An 18271-nucleotide genomic window follows, 5' to 3' on the forward strand; every position below is an offset into this window, starting at 1 on the left:
TTTCAGCTGCGGTCGGTTTATGACGTAGCTTAATCGGGACCAATGGTGGCGGTAAATTACAGGGTGCTTCCGGGGTTGCCTTCGGCAAGCCCTCGGCAAGAAGAGGATATATACCTTTAATAAGGGCATTTCTCTGTCTGTCTGACTGTTCTGCTCTAACTCGTTCACCTTCTTCTAGAAGTTCCCTTTCTTGGGCTTTTTCTGAGGATTCCCTACTTAATTCTGCTTTTCTGAATTCTTTTTTGGTTCTTCTGTGAGATTCTTTGCGCCATAACTCGATGGCATCTTTCTGGGACTGTCTGGCTCTCTTTTTCCATAATGCTTCTTCTACTCGCATGATGCACTCGGCATCCCATGTACCTGATACAGGCCATCTATATTTCTCTTCAAGATCCTTCGTGTAATCCGCCCATAAGTCTAGATATAATATGGCATCTAAGCCATGCTTGTGATACATAAAGTGTCCAGGACTGTCCCTAGGAGGGACAGGAACTGCTTCTTCGAGTAACCCTTTTCTGGTTTTTATCTGACGTAACTTCGAAAACAGAGGCATTTTGGAGTTGTACTTGAACTAAACACAATACACAATAATCACAGTAATGAAATGGCAAACAAATCACTCATACCACGACATAGAAATACATCAATAACAGTTCGAACAGAATACTACCTGATACACTAAAAACATAACACTTGAATTTCTCGAGAACGGACTTACTAGAATTACTGGATGCACTGCTAAAACAGTACAGAACATACCGGTCTCGTAAAGAGACACGTCATACCGTACCCACCTAGATGGACACATCGGACTGGATCTGCGTACCCAAACCCATCGGACCGGAGACAAACTAATGACCCCGTCTAGATACTCCCCCAGCAACGGTACTCACCGGGAAGCAAAACTTGAAGGCCTCGGACTGGACTGGACTGCTACGACGTCGGACTACGAACTTCGGACTTCAGAAACAGGTGGGCCTCCGGATACCTCGGACCTTGCTCTCTCGGCTTGGGCTCTGGTCGGGACGAACCGCATTCCTCACCGCCTCGTCTGGATGCCGGACCGCAGTCCCCGTCTCCTCCGTGGGCCTGAGGGAGACTTGATGAAGCAGAAATATCTGCACGTGCACGGTAGAGTTCCGTCACGGCTGTAGAAGGGTCAGGGGGCCTGCGTTACATCGCCGGCGCGTGGGGAAGGGGCTCGTCCCTATTCGGGCGCCATTATGTGGTAAATAAATAATTAATTACCGGTACTATTTTTGAATACATTTATAAAAACAGATAGCTCAATAAATAAGAGGCAGGATCCGAGGAATCTGAGTTGAACAGGCTTTAATCAGGCATAAGGGAAGGGACAGGATCGGAACAGCCTGAAATAGAATGACACGAGTGGCAGCTGCAACGTCTCATTAACAGTACAAGGTATATATAGGAAAACATCACTATTACATTACATACAGTAGGCGTAACAAGTGACAAGCGTAAGATAAGAACACATGGGCATGAAAAGAAGGCGTGCACAGGGCGTGCACGTAGACATGTGATGAGAACGTCACAGAAGTGTCATAAATGGGTGGATACATAGAGGAGGCTACCTGGGTAGCTGGAACCTTTAACCTAGTGGTGCGCGCAAACGGACAATGACGTGTAACTGGGAGAGCTGGGGCTATGACTTCTGTACTAGAAGAGGAGACTAAAGTCTGCGGTGTCAGGACGACATGTACCTATAGCATATCTGGTATCTGGTGTTTGGAGTACATGTTGATAGAATGTAAAAGTTATCAGGGCAAAGGCTACTTGACACTAAGGCTGGTGCATGCATATATTCTACATGTATTGCGTGTGCTATGAATCTTCCATGAATATTAATTCAGTAATTCTCTTGCATGGAGACAGAAAGACTAAACTATAGCTGAAACTGTTTATGCGGTTCGTTAGCTTAGGAATGTGAAGACGGAGAGCTGAACTGATATCTAGAGGCATAACCTATTCTTGGCAGACAGGCAGGCAGAGCCAGGCCGGGCACCGCGCTGCGCGGCAGGAAGTAAGTGAAGGGTCAGGGATGCAGGTGGGGGCTGCATCGCTCCTCGGAGTGGGTTCAGGAGACTGGAGCTTGAATCTGGTGTTCAGGCCCTTTGAGGCCTAGAAACGGGGACAATTCAATGAATTAACGTGCACAATGTAAAACGTTGGCAACATAGGCCTAATACTCGTTGCTTTCACGAGAACTGGAAACTGGCATACTAGAGTTGGACACAACTATAATTGCGTCTTTAATCGATCATAGGGGGATATATGCATATCGATCATGCACATATAACATAGAATGGGGAACACGTAGGCACATATGACAAGGCAAAATTCAATTTTCCTCAAAAACAGGCTGCTTTAAAAAAAAAACGCTTTATTTAAAAGCTGTCCCAGACATGGAGGTCTGCTGAACCCAGCAGGCCACCATCCCTGGGAGTGCCAGCAATTCCCAATGGGGTTGCAAATTGCGAGCGCCTCATGAATATTCATGAGGCATGCAATTTGCAACCCCATTGGGAATCGCTAACAGTGTCTCAGACACTGTTGTACATGGCATTTTCCGACTCTCAAATTGCAACTCGCAATCAAGCGCAATTCGCGAGTCACAAATTGTCATGGTCGTACATCTGGCCCCTGGTGTCTCCATCACTTGAAGTGCAAGGGGTGAACAGAGGGCGGCTGTGTTATGTTAATTGGTTAAAGTGAATTTAGGTAGCATAGGCAACAGTTGTTCTGTGGTGTGCTGGACTCCTAAGATCAGGATCTTTCTATAAATTATTCAGATGCTGTAATGCGGCTATTTCAGGAGTGGAGTCACTTGGCTTTTGTCTATCCTTCTCCTCTCACCAGTCGTGTTCAGGTTTGTTGGTGTACAGGCCTCCTGGTCACCTTAGCTCCTTCTATGAAGACCTTCATCTGGCTATGTCCCCATTGATTATGAACTATAAGCACTGCTTACTTCTTGGAGATTTTAATATTCATATGGATGATGCTGTGGCTGCGGATTCCTTGAAACTTCAGGATGTAACTAGCACTTTTGGTCTTTCCCCATATATTCTTTCCGCCACCCATAATAAAGGTCATATTCTGGATCAGATATATTCTTTGCTTCCTATTATGTCCTTTCCTCCGGTACCCCTGGTCTGGTCGGACCACTACTTGCTGAATTTTGATATACTTAATATCTCTAAGACTACTAGTAGCGGTGTAGACTCTCAGTCTACGGTTTTCCACCCCTATCATCGGGTTACGGCTGATATGTTGGAGCGCTCCTTTACTATTCATCCTTGCCAACTCATGGGTGAGTTGGAAAATGATCTTGCCATCTTTCAGTCATGGCTTCTTCAGCGCTTTGATGAGTTAGCACCTATTCCCACTCAGTCCAAATCTGGCTGACGTACATCGGCTCCATGGTTTACTCCTGCACTCCATGAGACCAGAAGGAGTTGCAAGACGGCCGAAAGAGTATGGCGTCGCTGTTACGATGCGGCATCTAAAGTGACGTATAAAGTCCTCATCGAGGACTATCATAAAGCTATTGTCGCTGAGAAGAAAGTGTACTTCGCTAGAAGAATCGATTCAGCGAGTAACATTAGTAAAGACATTTTTAGAATCGTTAAGGAGTTCACCTCCCCTGCGGCCTTAATTTCTAAACCCTCCCCATCTGAACCTTGGGTCAAGCAGTTGGCAAATTTTTTCTCGTATAAGATCTTAAGCATTCAGGCCTCTTTCTTGCCTGATATTTCTACAAATAAGCTTTCTTCAATTTTGTCTGGAATATGTTCCCTCCCTGACAATCGGTGTTCCCTCCCTGATAATCACATGCTTACAACTTTTCCCCCTCTATCTCTTCAATTGTCACTGGATCTGTTACTAAAATTAAAGTCCGGCTCCCCATCGGATCCTTGCCCTGCTAAAATTTTAGCCAAAATAGCCCATGTTATCAACCCTTTGGTTAATCCGATTCTCAACGCCTCTCTCAAAATCGGTATCGTCCCTAGTGCATGGAAAAAGGCGCTCATCGTTCCACTGTTAAAAAAATCAAACCTCGATCCTTTAGAGCACTGTAATTATAGACCGATCTCGTTGCTCCCTGCTCTGGCTAAAATAGCGGAAAAGCACGTACATTCCACTTTCTCCAGCTTCCTTGAAGCTCGAGATATCCTGCACCCTACTCAGTCTGGCTTCCGCTCAAATTTGAGCACTGAGACAGCTTTATTGGAAGTAACTGAGTCTATTAAGGAGGTTACGGACAGTGGTGGGAAGGCGATGCTGGTGCTATTGCACTTGTCGGCGGCCTTTGATACCGTCCCTCACTACCGTCTTCTTACAAGACTCCAGGAGATTGGACTGAGAGGGACGGTATTCAATTGGTTTAAATCCTTCCTGTCCGACCGCCAACAATTGATCTGGGCCCCCCCTTTCTCAGCTGCTGTTCCTCCTTTGGCCATAGGAGTGCCACAGGGGTCGGTGTTGAGCCCCACTCTTTTTAATGTCTATCTTTCTCCCTTGGCTGAATTGGTTGAGTCGCATGGAGCGCGTATTGTGTTGTATGCCGACGACACGCAGCTCTTCTTTACCTGTGACAAGAATACTGAGTTTGTCGGCAGTTCTATCAGGAGGTGCCTTGAGGCCGTTTTTTCCTGGTTTCAAGAGAACCAGTTAAAATTAAACTCGGACAAGTCAGAGATTATTTTCTTTGGCTGTCCTCCTGATGCCCATTGGAAATCCAGGTGGTTGGCCGATATGCATCCTCCTGCATCACCCACGTCAGTGGCAAAGAACCTAGGTATAAAGATTGACACTAGTCTAACTTTTAGCCCCAGATTCTCAGCCTAGTTGGCCAATGTTTTGCCTTGTTGCATACTCTTAGGACATTTCTTTCTTTCCTCTCCCATAGTAATAGGAGAATTACAGTCCAGGCACTGATTGGTTCCAGGCTCAACTATTCTAATATACTATATCTGGGCCTTCCGGAGTACCTTCTTGCACGCCTCCAGACAGTTCAGAATTCAGCATCGAGGGCCATTTTTGGCCTCAGCTGCAGGATTCACACCTCAGCTCTCGTCGATTCGCTGCACTGGCTGCCGGCGCGGAAGCGTATTCATTTTAAAACTCTGACCATGGCCTTCAAATCATTGCACGGTATTGGTGCTGTTTACTTAAGGAAAAGAGTTCAATTCTATCTTCCTTCTAGATCTCTTCGCTCGGCCTCACAAGCTTTGGCCATTATCCCAACCATCAAACGTGCTCGCATTGGCGGACGTTCCTACAGATTGCTGGCCCCTCAATTTTGGAATAAACTTCCCTTGTCTCTTAGGAAGCTAGACAATCTATTGTCCTTTCGAAAAGAACTTAAGACTTGGCTCTTTGGCTTATAATCGTCTATGTTCCTGGCCTCTCCTCTACAGATCTGTATAGCGCTGGGACACTCTGCCTGAGTAGCCGTGCGCTCTACAAGACACCCAATTAACATAACATAACATAACATTAATTGAGTGTCTTGAGCATGGACGGTTTCTCTTTCTGTCTTGAGGTACGAGCGTTTCCCCTGGCATTGGCTGTCCTAATCAGGTGTATTCCCCCTGTTTTCTGGGTACCCTTCTTCACAGAGGCACATATTAGCTGAAGGTTGCATCACAGCAAGAATAAGATTACAACCACTGGTAACAAGGCTTTGCATTAATCTGCGATCCTCTTGGTACCCAGGTAAACAAACCTGTGAACAATTCTATGTTTGGGGCACCTCCTTCTTTAATCATGACTTTCTGTAGGTTGTGCAGTGTTTGGATGGCTATTGACAGTGTGCAACTGTATAGGTCTTTCATGGGGATGAAGGTACAGCATGCTGTACCTATCTTGACACATACACACCCTTCCATTATGCTCATTAAGTCCAACACATACCAGTGCTGCATCAACAGGAGGCAGATGGTGCACATTTTTTATTTTCGTTGAGGCCATCTTCGGTGGTGTTCTGCAGGCCCAGATCTCTGTACCAGGAGGCACAGGTTCAAGACTGATTTACATATAGGTGGGTTCAAACTGGAATGGCATGGAGAGCAAATAAACGATGGATTGAGGCCCAGATCTCTGTACTGGGGCAAATGTATGACATTGTTCTGCATTCTGTCCATCAACTGTTGTTTTTGCATTTGTCACCCTGAGTGGTACGGGTATGCCCAGATGTGGGTCCTGTGCTCTCCATGCCACTGGAATCAAGCTATCCTTGCTGAAGAGGGGTGAAACACCGAAACTGGGCCTAGGATGCTTGTTTCCAGTCCAGGAAGGACCTGGCTTGGCAGTTTGGGCTGGACTGTTCCCATGAGGCACAGGGTCAAGACGGATTTGCATATGTCTGGGTTCAAACTGGAATGGCATGGTGAGCAAAACAATGATGGATTTAGGCCCAGATCTCTGTACTGGGGTGTATGTGTGACATTGTTCTGCATTCTGTCCCTCAACTGTTGTTTTTGCACAAGGCAGCTTTAAGCGCCATGATAAAAAAAAACGTTATCTTCTCTTGATTTCAGCATCTGCTGAATCTTTATTATCACTTGTACCTACACCCCTAGGAAGGACATATAAAAGTGCAGCTTCAAACATTGATTTCCCATGAAACACAGTATCCTTATCTGTCCCTGGAACTTCCTCCTGTGGCATGGGGGTCTGAGCTGTTTGTTCAGCTGCAGCAGCGGCCTTTTTCTCCTCTCGCAAACGGAACACATCAGTTCGTAGTTTAAACACACGTCTAATTAAATCGGCCACCTGGGAAGGGAGAAAAAGACTGTCACTCAATTGCTTTTGATCACGTTTTATATCAAGTCTGTGGAATGTTTCCTAAAATTTTCAGTTACTTCGCCGGTAAATGACTCTGTAAAATATAACTGCTCTGAGTCCGGCCATTGCTGAACATCTGCTACAATATCTGGAGCAGAGGCATCACCACGCGCTGCCTTGTCGAGCAGGAGATCTTAGAGTGGCTGCACGGTCAGCGGTCAAAAAAGAGCGAGTCTGTCATTTAGGGTCAAACTCTTTCTCTGTGTGATCTGGGGAAGATTTATCATCATCAGAATCCTTTTTGGGTGGAGAGGGAAAAGCATATGGTGGCGGAGATCGATCTAACAAAATTGAATCATCCTGTGGTTTATTAAGTAGAGGATAGAGAGGACACCCAACAGGGTATTGGCCATTGACCTGTAAACTGCACTCCTATCCTTTTTTTCTTTTATTTCCCTCATTTCTTTACTTTGTATATCCTGCACTTTCAGATAGATGTTTTTGCCCTGTTATTTGTCTGCTAAAACTTTCTCTTTCCTCACCCTCTCATGCGCTTCTTTCATCCACATTCACACACAGTCAAACATATCTGGTCTACTTTTGCGCTTAAACACACACTGTTCCACGTACTGAATTTTTCTAATATCGAATGACCCATGTATTGGCCATCGTAAATCAGGATCCTTCTTAGTATATTTATTCCATAGTGCACTATACATTTTGGAAGAAATACAATTTTTAATGTACATATCCCTATTTGGTCTCCCCTCGGAGTTCGTTCTAAATCCATATTGGTACCTCCAAGAAAGCACCACATCCTTCAAAGCGTGCGTGAAACAGGCACCCAAAAATATTTTAGTATATATAATATAATAACAAAGTGATACTTAACACGAATATTGTACCATTCAAGAATTAAAAAAATTAGAGAAAAATCTCCACATTACTTGCCTATATAAATTGCAATTTATATATACCCAAACCAAACCAAAATCTTGGCCAAGCAAATCTAAACAAAAAGTGTCACATTTAGCGATCTTACCAAACAAAAGTCTCCAGCATCCAATTGCCAAGCTCTTAACCGACCAAATGGTCACTGTAAGATGAACGACAAAAGGAATCTCAGTCGTAGACCGGCACTACCTGGAGGGTCGAGGCGGGAAAATCGGAAAAGCACTTCAGCCTGCAAAGACAAGGGCCTCCTCATGCAGTGCACATCCTTAGCGACATTCCAAACCTCCGTCAAGACCACTCCATCAGGCATCCGAGTCGCCGATGAGCCCCACGTAACGGGCGCAAATTTGTGGGGGTGAGCCTTTTCAGGAGCCCACCTGGTGTAGGGGTTCACCCTTTTGTGCACTGGTCCTTTAGACTGACAAAGTAGAGATTGGCATGGAAGCTGTAATATCACAAAAGTATTTTATTAGGACACATGAGTGGAACTACATCGATACAGAACCCTCAGGCAATGTATGAGGCAGCACATGGAGTACAGAAACCATGGGCCTTATATACACCTTTCACTGCAGAGTAAGCATGGAGGCTCATTAAGAGGCGGTTCAAGTGTACACACAAATAGTCAGTTACGTACAAGGATACATCAGAATTGCTTAGTCAACAGAATGGGAGTAGCTACAATGCTGCTGACAACAGTTAAAAACATGACAGGTGCATCCTAAGCGCTAAGGCCTCTCTGAGCATGTGCAGTACTCAGGCTCATTGCTGCAGGAGCTAATTATAGATGATGACTCAGGCAAAATAGAGAAGCAGGCAACAGCGAAGACGGGGAAGCACATGGCAAACACATGGCTTAACTAAAACTGATGCTAAAAACAAAATGGCTTCAGCTCATTCTAACAGTAGTCTCTGCCAAGTTTGCACAGCAGGAAGTCCCATTCCCAGATCCCCCAGAGTATGGTACCTGGTTCCCGGTTAAGAGGGGGACAGGTTGAGATTCAGGGGAAGTAAGATGCTGTCTCACCAGTCTTGTGGGGGGAGTGTGGATGAATGTTGTGATGCCCTGGACATTTGAGTGATTGGTTAGCACGGTAAATGGTGTTAAAGGACTGTTCAAAATGTATTGTCAGACCGAACAGTCCCCGTAATTGTTTTCCGGAGTCGCGCCAACACCTGTTGGAGTGTGTAAGTTCTGTGGTTATAGGGATCTTACACTGGGGAGGGATACTAGAAGAATGGTGCAAGTGTCTTCCAACCCAGAGTGGTGGAAGTGGTTCTGATTAACCCAGCTAGGTGACCTTGTAAGTGAGGAGGTTGCAAGGCCTCACATCCTGTCCCGCAGGGGAAGGTGTGAGACTGGGCTGTATTCCGAGCCTCAACCTCAGTCTCCAGTACTGGATGGTTCTTAGAGGGAACACCAGGAAGGGTGCCTAGTCTGTCCTGTCAGACCGTTCTTCGAGGGGGATCTCCCCGTGTTAGGTAAGCTGGGAGTGTCTGTAATCAGGCCTCCATCAGTTCTGATGTCTGGCAGTGCCACTCCTAAGTGAAGTGTTCGGAAGTCCAGATTGAGGGGTGACAGGGGGAAAGAGTCCCCAGTGGAAGAACCATTGGGTCAGGGGCCAGATAGAAGGGCTAAGTCACCAAGGATTGGCCCTGGTGGCGCCACTTCTGTCCTGGGGCATCTTCGCGCACTGTCAGAGGGACAGGAGGTCACAAGCTCTGCGCCAGGCAGACTGTCACACGACACATTAGGTATGTGTCACCCTTGGGGAGAGGGTAGGCGTGCTCCCCATGAAGTCCTGGTTCTGCGGGCATCTGACCAAAGGGTACCGTCTCTGGGTTGGGGAGCCAGGAGCAGGTGTTTTCCGAACTAGACGGCAGGGCAACTGTAATCAGTGTCCTGACTGGTTTGCCTTCTAGGGATACCACTCCAGAGGGTGGTGCAGGCCTAGCCGGGATCTTTAGTGTCCCTGGCTGAGTGTGGTAGTACTACCCTGAGAGCAGGTGGGGCCCATCTTAAGGGAAGGAACCCTGATCTTCAGAAGGGAGGGTATAGGGCTCTGGAAGGGGGAGCAGAGGGAGGGAGTCCTCATCTCTGACCCCGGTGCAGCTGGTAAATGTGGATACAAGGTGGTAGACCAGTTGATGGAAAGAGGTCCTGAACTGGTGGGAGAGTTGTGTTCTGGGAGAGTGCGGAACCCCAGAAGTAGAGGCAGGGTTAGGAGACGCTTCACCCGTGACCTCTGGTCAGCCTGAGGGTGCGGACCCTAGGTTGAAGGATCGGTGGTAGTTTGGAACTACACTGAGAGGTAGAGTGGAGAATGGCTATTATGTGCCAGGGGTTAAGGACCAATGACATCTGGATGGCCTAGGGTCTGGTCCTGGCCGTGGACAACTAGGGAGTACCAGTGGGGTAGCCTAGTTGGGCCTGAGAGTTTTTTTTTCAGAGGGAACCATGTGGGTTCAGAGTGGTGTAGAACCGGAAGGTGTCCCTGCAGTGCGGGCCCACGTCCGTGTTCTATCGCCCGAAGTAGGGAAGCCCATCAACGTAGTGATTGGTCTACCCTGCATTTTCGCTGGAAGGGGGTTGTGTTGGAGTTGGTTCTTTTTGCAGGTTCACCCCTAAACTTTTAGCATTTCTCCCAGCCCTTTTCTCTGTGTAGTGTCAGTGTTTTAAGGCCGCTGGGCACTTTAGCCCTGTGGTCCAGTGTAAAGTGCGTGCGCTCTCTGTTACATTTAGTGGGAGTGAGAGTGGCCTGCCCTCCCATAGGAATGCATGGGGGATTCCCTGCTCAGTGTGTGTCAGTGGTAATTCCTGTTATTAGAGTAGAAGTATGGTCAAGCATGGTATGTATGAAATTGTGATAATAAATGCTGCACAATGGTGTGCGCAGATTTATTATGACTATGTGAGAAATGCCACTTTTGGAAGTTGGCATTTCTGTGTGCTATGTGTCCGCCTGCCTGATGTGAATTGCATGTCTGGTTTTGGAGGGACAGGGCAGGCTGAGCCAGACGTGGGTTGAATAGAGAGATCTGCAGTTGGAGTATGGGGAGGGGTGACCCTATGATCTGAGCAGGGCTGTGCCTGGCAAGGTGAATGATGGATCTACCTTCCACTGTGCGGCTGATGGCAGACCCCCTCTTCCTCAAAGGCAGGATGCAGCCTTGTAAACAAAGTTCTCCAGGACCACACCAAACTAGTTCTGGCTTGATTCAGTGAATTGTGACTTTTGAAAACAAAGTCTTTTGGTGGTATAAGTAAAGGGGCTGTGACCCAATGAAATTGTTCAGTTCTATGGTGCTCTTCTAGGATGATGTGATGCTCCTGATCCTGCTGGGGCATGCTGCTGCTGGGGCCCAGGAACTGCCATGAGGGCTTGCCTCCCTGGCCCCTGCATTGCCCCCTTGATTGCTGAGGGCTTTTTCTTTTGGAGCTATGGCTCCCTGCACCCTGTGAGCGATATATTTTAATTCTTTCTTGGAGGAAGAACGTGTTACTTCTGGATGCGAAGACGAACCTCTGTCCATGTAACTAGAGGGAAAGGACGTTGAAACTTTCATCCATCTTGTTGAAGCAACTACCTAAGGGCCTGATTTGAGCTTGCCTCCTTCTGAAGTCTCAGGGACATTAGACTTCACCCATCAGCCGTCCGGATTCCTATTTCTGGGGAATTCTCCTCGCAGGTGAGGCTTCTGTTGAGAATTCTAGAGCCTCTGGTTCTACTGTGGGGCACGCGGGCTGAAAGTCATTGTCATCACTGTTGTGGGCCGCCGCAGCTGAGGAGCTGTTACCGCTGAGAGCCCGCATTTGCCTGTGTTACCAAAGTTATTGTTATCGCTATTGTGGGCCGCTGCAGCTGAGGAGCTTTTGCCGCTGAGAGCCCGCGTTTGCCTGTGTTACCAAAGTCATCATTATTGCTATTGTGGGCCACTGCAGCTGAGGAGCTGTGGCCGCTGAGTGCCCGCATTTGCCGTCCTATGAGAATCATCGTATTCGCTATTGTGGGCCGTTCCAGCTGATGAGCTGTGCCACTGAGTGCCCGCATTTGCCGTCTTACAAGAATCATCGCTACAGCTATTGTGGGCCGCTGCAGCTGAGGAGCTGTGCCGCTGAGTGCCCGTATTTGCCGTCTTACGAGAATCATCGCTATAGCTATTGTGAGCCGCTGCAGCTGAGGAGCTGTGCTGCTGAGTGCCTGCCTTTGCCATACTACGAAAATCATTGCTAACAATGTTGAGGGCCGCTGCAGCTGAGGAGCTGTGCCGCTGAGTGCCCACCTTTAAGCCCAGTACTTTCACAGCTGTGCATCACTTAGTGCCAGCTGCATCGTTTAGGTCTGCGCAATTGCGCACATGGATTCTGCTGCATTGGCAGCCGCCCTGACACTTTGGACATAGGGCATTTTGAACCCCTTTGAGAAGGCCGGTTGGCCAGAGGGACTGTCAGGTTTGTAGGGCGCCAGGCCCTAATGTGATGGATGGGTGCTAGGAAATATGATTTTTGTAGTATGATTTACGCACCCTGTTTTATGCCTCTGAATGTGGTCTATGATTATGAGGTTTTTCAGACTGTATTTATGTTTGAATTATCCTCTACTGTGGTTTATGCTAGTGAGATTTTTTCCTAAGGTGAGTTATGCTTAGGAGGTTATGGTCTAATATGTTTAGGCTTATGAGGTTGGCGCAGGATATATTTCACGCCTAATGTGATACAGTGGATAATATGATTTATGTTACAGGATGATGCCGAGTTCAGTGTTTGCCATTAATTGCCGGTTTTGTTCCAAGCTTATTATATGTTCTCCGTTTACTATCTTTACTGAGTGAAGGTTCTGACAGTGGTCCAGGTGGCCCTGTCATGTGTATATAATCCCCTGTAAATATTGCCCAGTGCCAGTTGGCACATTGTATATTGTGTGATTACTATTCTAAAGTGTTTTATGATAATACAAAGGCTATTCTTTACATAACCTTGTGTGGAGTTCCTTTTGTGGTGTGCCTAGTATGTTGTTGCTTTGTGGGTTGTGCAAATGCTTTACACATGGCCTCCGGGATAAGCCTGACTGCTCGTGCCAAGCTACCAAGGGGGTGAGCAGGGGTTATCTTTGGCGTGTAACTCCCTTGCTCTGACTAGAGCAGTGGTTTCTGGCTGAATAAGGCTCAAGTCCTAGCCAATCAGAAATCCCATTTCTAACAAGTCTCATCTATGGGCTCGATTGACATCCACCAGCCGGTTGGAGTCACGTGTTGGCAGCCTTCACTAAATATTCAGTGATGACAAAATAATAGTATTTCTTCCGGGAGCAGGGCGCGTCGGTCTGACAGCTCCTTAGACGAGTTAAAGCAAACGTAAGACATTAAGTCCGATACCATGGTAAGGTAGGAAAAGACAAAAAGCACACACTTCTTGAGAGCAGGGATGTCAAAGGTATATCACTGGCTGTGATAAAATCTCCATTATAAATGCTGCAATCTTCCAACAGATGCTTGAACCATCCCTAGGAATGTGGCAAAGATAACTTAACAAACAGAAAAGTAAAGATGGGAGTTGGAATGTCAGCTGATCCAGTGTGAACAGGAAAGTATTGTCAAGAGGAGTGTGAATGGAGCTGCATTTGTTATATGCTTCCTGAAGTGTTACCTTTATTACATACATCTTGAAGAGTTTCCTTTGTCTTATACTTCCTGAAGAGTTACAGTTGTTATACACTTTGTAAAACTGAAGTGACAGCATCATATCCTGATAATTTCTTTTTCCACAATGTCTTCTTGTTTAAATGAAATCTTGACTGTCAGTCTCCTAAAGCTATACCTCTAGCGAATAGGTGCTCCGTGAGTGCCCTTTCTTTACTAAGTTATCACCTCCTTTTCTGAATTAAGATGTGGCATGTTCAATAGGACATTCAGTTAAATATCTGTGTATGGTGAAAAATCTCTTGGTTACTTTAAAAAATGGTAAAGAAGAGATGGCTTTTACAAATAGTTAAATATTGTGTATTTGCATTCTCTTACATTTCCATTTAGTGATTTTAAATCTCTTTACATCCAACAGGAAACCAGCCTTGAATGCACAAATGATTGTGAATAATGACTTTAATCGTGTAAATGTGCAAAAAAGCCGTCAGAAAAAATTAGCTCCAATATTCAGGTAAAGAGCTGCACAGTCAGAGAATGAGGAACCTGAACATAAACTGATAGATCCTGGAAGAAGCCGTCCAGAGCAATTCAGTGGATGTAAGAGTCTGAGCTGTGCATCTCCACGCCACAAGACGAAGAAATGACCTCTAGAAATTAACGCAACAACAATAACTAACCACTGCCTGTATAAACAAGTCTCCAAGCTTTAATGATTGGATCGGTGTGAGGTGGATACAGCATTGCTCTGTTTCCTGTAATGATGGCAGACCACCATTCAGTGCACTAGGTATATTGTAAACTATTTCTGGCTAAACCACAGCAAGCGAAAAGGACAATGGAGTAGAGCCAGACAACTGAAGAGTAAAGGAAAGAGAGGGTCTTTGATCTACAAGACTGTCCCAATTTGCATCGACCGGATGGAAGACTAATCTTCACTCGTAAACATGCAAAACTATTATACAATCTAAGGCATAACCACATACAAAGAAGCTTTACTTGCCACAAGTATGATATATGTAGTTGGTGAGTCTTGTATTTTGTTATAAAATCTGAAATCAAGCTTCCAAAATACCACACACATACAGGGAATGTGAGAATAAAACAAGTGCTTTATCAACTGTGTTAGCTCCTCAGGAAACGCAGTCATGGGATGCAGAGAAATATAAAACCGACCCAGAGACACTACCCAAGAAAGAAAAATCATTCAAAAGCAGCAATAACTTTAGTTTGTCATCACTACTAAAGAGCCATCAGCAAACACACACAGGAGAAGCAACGTGCAATTGAAATGAATGTATGAAGAACTTTAGTCAGTTAGCACTCCTAAAAGCGGACACGAATGGGGGAAAAACCATACCATTGCACTGAATGTGTGAAGAGCTTTAGTTGGTTATCACAACTCCAAAAACATCAGCGAACACACACAGGAGAAAAACTGTACCATTGCAATGAATGTGTGAAGAAATTCAGTCAGTTATCAAATCTACGAACACATTTGCAAACACACACAGGGGAAAAACCGTACCATTGCAATGAATGTGGGAAGAAATTCTGTCAGTTATCAAATCTACGAACACATTTGCGAACACACACAGGGGAAAAACCGTACCATTGCAATGAATGTGTGAAGAAATTCAGTCAGTTATCAAATCTACGAACACATTTGCGAACACACACTGGGGAAAAACCATACCATTGCAATGAATGTGTGAAGAAATTCAGTCAATTATCAAGTCTACGAACACATCTGCAAACACACTCTGGGGACAAACCATACCATTGCAATGAATGTGGAAGTAGTTTTAGTGATTCCTCACATCTCAGGATTCATCAGCGAACACACACTGGGGAAAAACCATACCATTGCAATGAATGTGGAAGTAGTTTTAGTCAATCCTCAAATCTCAGGATTCATCAGCAAACACACACAGGGGAAAAACCATTTCAGTGCAGTGAATGTGTGAAGAGCTTTAGTGGGTTATCACATCTAGAAGTACATCAGCGAACACACACTGGGGAAAAACCATACCATTGCAATGAATGTGTGAAGAAATTCAGTCAGTTATCAAATCTTCGAAAACATCAGCGAACACACACAGCAGAAAAACCATACCATTGCAGTGAATGTGGAAGTAGTTTTAGTCAATCCTCAACTCTCAGAGTTCATCAGCGAACACACACAGGGGAAAAACCATTCCAGTGCAGTGAATGTGTGAAGAGCTTTAGTGGGTTATCAGATCTAGAAGTACATCAGCGAACACACACTGGGGAAAAACCATACCATTGCAATGAATGTGTGAAGAGCTTCAGTCGGTTATCACATCTACAAGTACATCTGCGAACACACACTGGGGAAAAACCATACAGTTGCAATGAATGTGGAAGTAGTTTTAGTCAATCCTCAACACTTAGGATTCATCAGCGAACACACACAGGGGAAAAACCATATCATTGCAATGAGTGTGTGAAGAGCTTCAGTCGGTTATCACATCTACAAGTACATCAACGAACACACACTGGGGAAAAACCATACAGTTGCAATGAATGTGGAAGTAGTTTTAGTCAATCCTCAACTCTTAGGATTCATCAGCGAACACACACAGGGCAAAAGCCATTCCAGTGCGGTGAATGTGTGAAGAGCTTCAGTTGGTTATTACAACTCCAAAAACATCAGAGAATACACACAGTGGAGAAGCCAGTGAATGTGTGAAGAACTTCAGTTGTTTATCACACCTCAAAGTACATCAGCGATCGCACACAGGGGAGAAACCATTCCGGTGTAGCGAATGTCGAAGTAGTTTTAAGGAATCTTCAAAATTATGGAATCCTCAGCGAATACACACTGGAGAAAAGCCATTCAAGTGCAGTGAGTGTGTGAAGTGCTTTAGTCCATTAACAGACCTACAAAGACATCAACGAATACACACAGGTGAAAGACCCTACCACTGCAGTGAATGTGGAAGTAGTATTAGTGACCCTTCAAAATTAAGAAATCATCAGTGAACACACTTAGGGGAAAAGCCATTCAAGTGCACTGAATGTGCGAAGAGCTTTAGTCGATTATCAATACTACGAAGACATCAGCAAACACATACAGGGGAGAAACCATACCATTGCAGGGGATTTTGAAGTAGTTGTGGAAAGGATTTTCAGCAAACTACAGGGATTAGTGGTAAAACCTATAAACACAACACACTTGAATAAGTTTAACAAGCACAGACTGGAGAATATTTGTAGCTGGTTTTGGTGTTTGGTCATTTTGTGCAACAACCGGTTCAATGACAGCTGCTAGAGAACAACGTACAAAGTTAGAAGAAGTCAAAGTAGGAAAATGTGACCTGTAACTCTGAGAGTTAATGCTTGCAGTGCACAACATTTACCTCTGAAGCCCTGACGCGGGAAAAAATTATGCTAATTTTGATCATCACATGCATCTGTTAATGCACCCACCATAGTGGCACTTCCTCAGAGGTGTCCAATATCAAGCTGGACCCTTGGGAAATTTGCTGGCTCACCACTAACTATGTAAATGATTCACAGTGAGATTAATTATATACGAATATATTTGAGACCTTTCTTATTCACAGAGAATCACCAACTCCTAACTGGTGAAAGGACAGAATCCGTGCATGATGGCAAAATGATTGATCGGAGAGAGAGCTGTTGAAAAGTTTAGTTCTGAATAGGTTTCTGAAAGCTTGAGTGTTAGGTAAAGATTGAATCTTGAGCAGTAAAAAATGCCAACTCTTAAGAGTCCACAACTATTGACTCCCTGCTTTACATTTCTTGAACCTTGGCGTGGAAAAATAAATCTGGATTCAGAAGTAAATGTAAATGTAAATGTAAATGTAGGTGTACTTATATAGCGCAAACCTGTCACCCAAAGGGCATCCTGGCGCTTGCTTAGGGAACCCGTCCTGGTATTCCCCTGTGAGAAACCCCGGCAGGGTGTCCACAAGGTGAAAGTCAGGAATCCCGCCGCGAGGGGCCGTTGTGGAGATTAAGCAAGCTATTGCCCAGAGTCGCAGAGTGTGAACCCGTGAGTCGAGGAGGCACCGGGGCGAGAATTATCGAGTCCGTGGAATTTTTAGCCCAAGACCCGCCGAGGCGGGGAATTGAACCCTGGTCCAGGACCGATCTCAGCTTCCGGGTCTGCCGCCTCTAACCCCTGAGCCACACTTCTCCACAGTAAAGGAACACAAAAGATACAGAATTTTGACACAAATGATAATCAGATTTGTATTTACAAGCAAAAAGAAACCTGTGTTTTATAAACTCTGGTGGTGAATGAATGGACATAAAAAGTTCTGCCTCGTGAGAAAACAGTGAAACTTTGTAATGCAGTTAGGACGTCCTCAGACCACAAATACGATAGATCGTAGCATTCTGAATCATCTGTAATGTGCTTTTGTGTTGCTGGAGCTGCCAAATACTCAGTGTTCTCATAGCCCAGCCTTGCTTAGAGGAAGAAGTTCACCAATATAATATGCATATCAGAAGAAAGGATACATCTTCAGTAGCCAAAGATAGTAGAAACAAATGCTTTCCACCGAGGTCATTTGAACAAAGTGCTGAGTCCGGGAAGTTCTTCCTGCTGCCGACCATCGTCACCACCACCGCCCAGCCAGTGAGGAACAGCAACAAGACTGCTCTTCAGCACACCCATCCTATACATAACACACTACAGGGGTTTGCTCCTGGGTCAAACTCACTTTAGTTTAACGTTATCAGCAACACGTTTTAAACTGAACAAATTCTATTTAGGAACAAGCGGTTTGTACGGCCATTAGTGGCATAACACATTTGAAACCCAATAGCTTATTAATCTGTATTAATGATATATAACCAAACATCCAAACACCAC

At 45.3% G+C, this 18271-nt stretch overlaps 1 protein-coding gene across 1 annotated transcript in view; it reads left to right on the top strand.

Moving 5' to 3' along the window:
• The window catches only part of LOC144820896 (uncharacterized), a 39457-nt gene extending 22071 nt beyond the window's left edge, over window positions 1-17386 (top strand). Inside the window, exon 2 of the mRNA XM_078677968.1 lies at window positions 13823-17386. Within this exon, the coding sequence (XP_078534094.1) occupies window positions 14747-16117 (1371 nt within the window). The 5' untranslated portion in view covers window positions 13823-14746 and the 3' untranslated portion in view covers window positions 16118-17386. The remainder of the gene's footprint in view (window positions 1-13822) is intronic.
• Window positions 17387-18271: the final 885 nt, after the last annotated feature.

This window comes from Lissotriton helveticus, chromosome 1_1, assembly GCF_964261635.1.
Source record: "Lissotriton helveticus chromosome 1_1, aLisHel1.1, whole genome shotgun sequence".
NCBI classification, from domain to species: domain Eukaryota; kingdom Metazoa; phylum Chordata; class Amphibia; order Caudata; family Salamandridae; genus Lissotriton; species Lissotriton helveticus.